The 6,132-nt window shown below is 47.8% G+C and overlaps 2 protein-coding genes across 2 annotated transcripts; both read left to right on the top strand.

Annotated features, from left to right (window-relative positions):
- The first annotated feature begins 1,735 nt into the window (after window positions 1-1,735).
- On the top strand, window positions 1,736-2,704 carry LOC141746846 (lysophosphatidic acid receptor 1-B-like). Its single transcript, XM_074596114.1, has one exon. It carries the CDS (start codon window positions 1,736-1,738, stop codon window positions 2,702-2,704), a length of 969 nt encoding a protein of 322 aa, XP_074452215.1.
- A 1,946-nt stretch (window positions 2,705-4,650) lies between these two features.
- On the top strand, window positions 4,651-6,088 carry ZNHIT3 (zinc finger HIT-type containing 3). The gene is made up of 5 exons (XM_074596115.1): window positions 4,651-4,779; window positions 4,956-4,987; window positions 5,070-5,156; window positions 5,228-5,308; window positions 5,573-6,088. Exons 1-5 carry the CDS (start codon window positions 4,700-4,702, stop codon window positions 5,761-5,763), a joined length of 471 nt encoding a protein of 156 aa, XP_074452216.1. The 5' UTR covers window positions 4,651-4,699; the 3' UTR covers window positions 5,764-6,088.
- The last annotated feature ends 44 nt before the right edge of the window (window positions 6,089-6,132 follow it).

Below are 6,132 nucleotides of genomic sequence, written 5' to 3' on the forward strand. Positions count from 1 at the left end.
ACTTAGCTGAGCTGCTGCTGCAACATCGTGGTGTAAAATTGGTACTAAAGCAAAATTATCCTTTGTTAGGATAACAGTAAAAAAAAAACCCCAAAACTCAGAATACCTTTGTAAGTAACATGGCTTTACCTGGATAATTTTGCTAAAGGAAAGCCTGCAAAAACTGTCTGCTGGGTTGCAGATAGATGCCAGGTGGCAGCCAGAGCACACTGATTTCTCCTTGTCTGAGGGCATTTTGAATAAGATGTAGGTGACACGGAGGCCGACCCACACGAAGCATTAGCAAATAAAAGCAGCCACTTTTGTGTAGAAAAGCTATCGATGGTGCTGTTGCTGTACTGATGTACTGCTCACCTCAACTGCTCCGCTGGTTAAAATCCCATATTCCTCACTGTGCACTGGCTTGTTCGTTCCAGCAGTGCCCTCTGCTGTCTGACAGCATTGCATATATGTCCAAAGAGCTTTTATTCCCAAGTCTCAAGTATTTTAAATCTAGTTCTCAAAAACTGTTTACCTTTAAAAAGACACATAAATAGAAGATATAATGATATCACATTGGTTTATTAATGTACAAGTTACATATCAACTTTAAACAAGCAAAATATCCCATAACAAAGGTATGGGTATAGATGTCTGTCATTTTCGGGCTGCATTCTCATCCAAGGATTAAGGTGGAAAAATGGCATTACCAGAACTGCTTAGGCATCTTAAGTCTCCAATACCATTCATCTACTAAAAGGTTAAGCCATTCTCCTGCATTTAGTTAATTCAACAACTCTTTGAATACATCTCTGTTTTTCAGCTTGCAAAGCATCAGTACCTCTGATTTGCACAAAGGGAAGGAAGGCCATACAATTTCAGGTGTATTCTGACAACTTCTGAGTACTCCGGAGATATTTCTATGGCCTCATGCACAAGAGCATCTGTGGAGAGAAGAACTCTTACCTTTTTGCATCCCCTTTGCAGTGCTGCAGTTCATCATATGGTTTTGCCTGCAAGTTTGGGGTTTGTTATGGAGATATGATCTAACTGTGCTTAGAAAAACAGCCACTGTTGGCCACATCGATTTGTAATTGTAAGCAAGAGGCAGTGAACAACTAGGTGCTGTTGTTTCTTGCTCAACTGCGAGCATTTTAGAAGTCTTGTGGAGTCTCTACAGTTGATCCGAAATTAGGATTTACATCCTTCACTGAACTGGGGTCTGGGTTAGTGACATGACAGTGATGTTCTTCTTCGAGTTCCATCAGTCACATATTCCCTCCCTCCAAAACCAAAAAATTACTGCTCTCCATTTTCTGACTCTCTAGTCCTTTATTTAACTAACCTATTCGTGAATTAAAGCTGAATTCACATTCATTCCATTTTAGAGTAGCCTCAAAGACTTTTAAACTACTGATGTGATCTTTCCTCCTCACAACAACTGGCCAGATTTTGCTCTTGATAAATGTTGCTTTAAGCAAATCATCTGTATAGTAGTAAATATGTTTTCCACTTTTGGCCATCCTAGCAACTGCAAGGTAACTGGCTATGCTCTGAGTTGGTAACCCAAATATTTAAAAACACGAGTGGTTAAAGTTTAATCCATGATGATGATGTGACAGCAGAAGCTGTGTGTCAGGATTCATTCTTCGCCTGGAGAACAAGGTGGCAGTAACACTCGAGTAGTTTGTTCTCTTACAGCACACGGGATGTGTAAAGCAGACCTTGTTAACGGTTGAAAGTAGGATTTTCCACCATGAATAGATACTCAAACTGCTCTGCGAACCACACTAAAATCTGGAGTCATTATTTAGTACTTGCACTGGGCATCCCCCAGCTGACCATTAACATAGCATCTGTGATCTTCAACTGCACGGTCATCTTCACCAGAATGGCGACAAAGGATCTGCACAAGCCTATCTCTATACTCTTCTGCAATTTGGCTTTTTCTGATCTCTTCACCAGCTTTTCTGGCTTTTGGATTTCGATGCTGTTCATCACCAATCCTGACGTTACAATTTTTGGATCCAAGGATATGCTCGCACCTTATGCCTTCTATACTGTGTCTATTTTATCCACCATCTATAACTTGGTAAGCATTGGAATTGAACGCTATCTGGCTGTTGCTGAAAGCATGAGGACAAGATTCAGGGTTACTAGAAGCCATTCCATAGCTGCAGTTTTAATTAACTGGGTCCTTGCTTTCTTTTTGGGCTGCTTGCCATTGATGGGGTGGAACTGCTTGCATATGGAAAAAAATCTCTCTGTCCTCTACAGTCCATTTTGCGTTAACTACCTCATCTTCATCGCCATTCCCAATGTTGTGGTAGCTTTCATTATACCTCTGTTCACTTACCTTAGAATCATTATCATCTTGAGGAAAAGAAAGCTGAGAATGAAAGCATGCGGACAAGCTACCGGCACCTATAAATCAGCTGAAGTCCAGGTTGCCAGAACCAGTATTTTTATTTGGCTCCTGGCTTTGATCTCCTATGCCCCTTTTTTCGCAGGAGTCATATTTGATGCAACAAACCACCAGTGCCACATTGATCTCTACCCAGGCGTCTACATCTTTCGAAACTGCACGGCTATGCTGATAACCATCAACTGTTTGGGAAACCCCATAATATATACCCTGAATGTCAAAACCCTGGGAGCTAAACTCAAGGCTCTGAAATGTCTCTCCGCCAACCGCATCCGAGCCTGCACCATTGAGAACGTCTAGCGGGGACTGCCCTTGCCCCGGGACTGCCCTTGCCCCGGGACCGCTGCCGTCTCCTCGCGATGGGAGCTGGCAATTCCACGGCGGGCTCCCGGCGCGGTTCAGCACCCGGCGCGGGGACAGCTCCGGGGCGCGGAAAGCAGCGCGGGTCCCTGCGCGGGATGCGGTGGGGGGGGTGGTGGTGGTGGTGGAGCTTTGGGGCTTCTCTCAGCATCTTCCATGGCCTGCGGAGCCGGGGATGGGCGCAGCACGGTGGTGGCTGGCAGCTTCCCTCGGCGAAGCGTATCCCGGTGGTGCCTGGTTTGTCCGGCTGCCGTACGGAACCCGCGGAGCTCTTCTGCTGGGAGATAAAAATAACTCCATTAGCCATGTTTGCTTTGCCTTTGGAAACGGGCTTCTGTGTGTGCGCTTTGCTGCCGGGGTGCACGTCCTTTTTGTAGCGCTTTTCTGGTTTTGAAGGCAGTTCAACGGCTAGAAAACATTCGTTACTGTGGGTGAAATGCAACTTTACTTTCTCATCTACAGACAGGCAAATTGTATCTTTGAATATTTGATTAATCTCTTTATTAATGGGGGCACCCAGTGCTGGTTTACTGTTGTAATTTTAACTGCAGTATGTAGCTGGATTACACATTTTTTTTTGTGAGACATTTGGGACTACCCTTTTCCTATTTCTACTTATAAATAGAGGCACACTTGGGTCTGTGGCTTCCGAAATTTGAATTGCTCTAGGAGAAAAACCTCACTTGAATTCTTCCGTATCAGAATTGCAGCGATGTTTCCTGTATAAAACAAACCAAAATAAAAATGTCAAGACTAAGTATTTTGTAAAAGGAAAAGGTCTTACCCCTTCCCTCTCCAAAAAGGAAATTGGCTACTGAATAGTTAATCTGTCAGATCCTCACAGAAATTAATGGTTATTCTTTGTAATAAGGGGGTATTTTCTAGAAGAATCTCAGTGCTTACATTTCTTCTCCCCCGCCCTTGCGCAGCTACCAGTCTAGAAGCCTTGAGGAATAGATCCCGGCACCATTAGCTCGTCTTTCTGGTTTGAAAGTATGCTCAAATATTGCTCAACGGTATTACATCAATGCGATAATCCACTTGGTGACAACGTTCCCACTTTCACAGAACACACACACACGCACCATCCAACCAAAACCAGCCCTTCCAGTGCGGGTCTGCATTTTCACGGATTTATTTCATTTGTTTGCTTTGTTGTTGTTGTTTCAGCATTTCCAAAGGCTTGAGTGTACTAGGAACAAAACCCCATCAATCTGTTCCTGGGCGGGTATGAGAAAAGAGCAGGTTTTGTGTAAGAGATGGGTTCACCCACTAATGGAAGAAATGGGCAAGTGCCATCACATTAACAAATCCAATACTTCGTGTTTTACGTTTATTGACATAAAACCCTTTTTCTGGGCTGCTTTACATTGAAGAACGCTGGCAGAATTTCTTTTGCCTGAATTGAAATTCATCCATTTAAGGAAACGGATGGCTCTAAATGATATGTAATTAAAATGAATTATTTAAATGCATAATGTAACTCAGGCGAGATAAATCTGGCTCCATTTTCCCTCTGTCCCTAAGCTTGTGCTCCCTCGGGGAGTATTGGGCTGGAAACTGAACGTCTGTCTCCCACTGAGTGTATTTCAACCTAAGCTGAATAACCGGAGATTTTACCCAAACCCGGCAGGTGCAGCCGGGGCTGGGTTTGTTGGGTGGTATTGATCATGTGAACTGATTTCTCTTCATCTCCAGGGCGAGGCGGTCTGTAACCACCAGAATATTTAATGCAGCGCTATCTATGGCAGCGATTGTCACTTCAAAAGCAAGGGGACAGCTGGAATCGGGGAGGTTTATATATAAATACATATAAAAAACAACCCCGGACCCTGGGCTTGGCTCGGCCCCGCCCGCCGCTCGGCGGTTGACTACCCAGCCTGGCTGCAGGCGCTCGGCGTTCGGCTGGCCGGGACTGGCGCAGTGGCGGACGCCATGCGGACTCCGCGGCCTTGCGGCGTCTGCGGGGCGGCCGGCGCGGCCAAGTACCGCTGCCCGCGCTGCGCCGCCGCCTAGTGAGGGCCGGGGCGGGCCGGGGGGCGGCGGCGGGCACGGGACTGGGGACCGGGGGCGGCGGCGGTGGGGACGGGGAGGAGGGGGGCGACGGCGCGGCCTGTCGTGGGGTGAGGGGGGCGGCGGCCGCCCGGTGAGGGGCCGCCTCCCGGCCTTACCGGCGGCTCTCGCCCCACAGCTGCTCGGTGCCGTGCTGCAGGACCCACAAGGGTGAGTGACCGGCGGGATGGGGCCGGGGCCGGGGCCGGGGCCGGGCGGGCCGCCCCGCCGCTCACGCCGTCTCCTCTCGCAGAGCGATGCGCGCCGGAGCCGCAGCGGGAGCGTTCGGCGGCCGGACGGGCTCTCCCCGGCGGGGCGAAGGGCGCCGGGCAGGCGGCAGGTAGGTGGGGCGGGCGGGCTGTGCGGCGCCGGGCCCCCGGCCCCCTGCAGTCCCGCTGTGCTCCCCCGCAGGCGGAGCCTGGTCGGTGGAGGACATCCTGAGGGAAGGCGAGGAGCAGGACCGCGTCCCGCTGCAGAAACTCCAGCTTTTAGGTAATCTTGAGGAGTCGGAAGCCAGTTGGGTGTGTGGGTGGCGGGGGGGCTTCGGCAGCGCCAGTGGAGACACTCGCAATTCCCGTGAGCTCTTCATGGAGCACGGCAGTTTATCCCGGTTGTGTGACTCATTGAAACTGTTAGACTCATAGAAACCGTTGAAATGCCAGTTTATTTGTAAAAAAAAAAAAAAAAAGGGTGGTCTCAACTGCATTTGTAACTGTTCGAGATTAGTATTGTTTATCTTTTTCCTTTTTTTTAAAGCGGAATCGGAAGAACTGAGAGGCTTGCTTCTGAATCCACATCTCAGGCAGCTACTGCTGACCATCGATCAAGCAGAAGACAAAAGCTCCCTCATGAAGAAGTACATGCAGGAGCCGTTATTTGTTGAGTTTGCAGACTGCTGTTTGAGAATTGTTGAACCTCCGGAGAAGGAGAACATTCTTCCTGAGTGAGCTACTTTGGGAATGTTTTTCTTTCCTTGAGACCTTTTTCCCTCTGACAGAAGAGATTCAACAGTAGCCCGTGCTGCTGGCGCGCAGCGTTCTGTGTGTTTCGTCAAGGTTTGGTCACACTTTGCTCATGGACATCAGTGCTCTAATTTTCAATTTAGAGTTGATTAGCAATGACGTAGTGTTGGACCGCTTGGTAGATACTAGGAGTTAAACCTGATGTACTATGGACTTGCGTTCTGTTAGTACAGAAATACTGTCAACCACGGGAAACGTTGCTTAATAACAATTAATATTAAATATATTTGCTTTTATTTTAACCCACAAACTAATCTGAAATGTTTTTGTTCGCTAAACCTTGTTGCGGACGGT

The sequence above is a fragment of the Larus michahellis genome, chromosome 7 (genome assembly GCF_964199755.1).
Source record: "Larus michahellis chromosome 7, bLarMic1.1, whole genome shotgun sequence".
NCBI classification, from domain to species: domain Eukaryota; kingdom Metazoa; phylum Chordata; class Aves; order Charadriiformes; family Laridae; genus Larus; species Larus michahellis.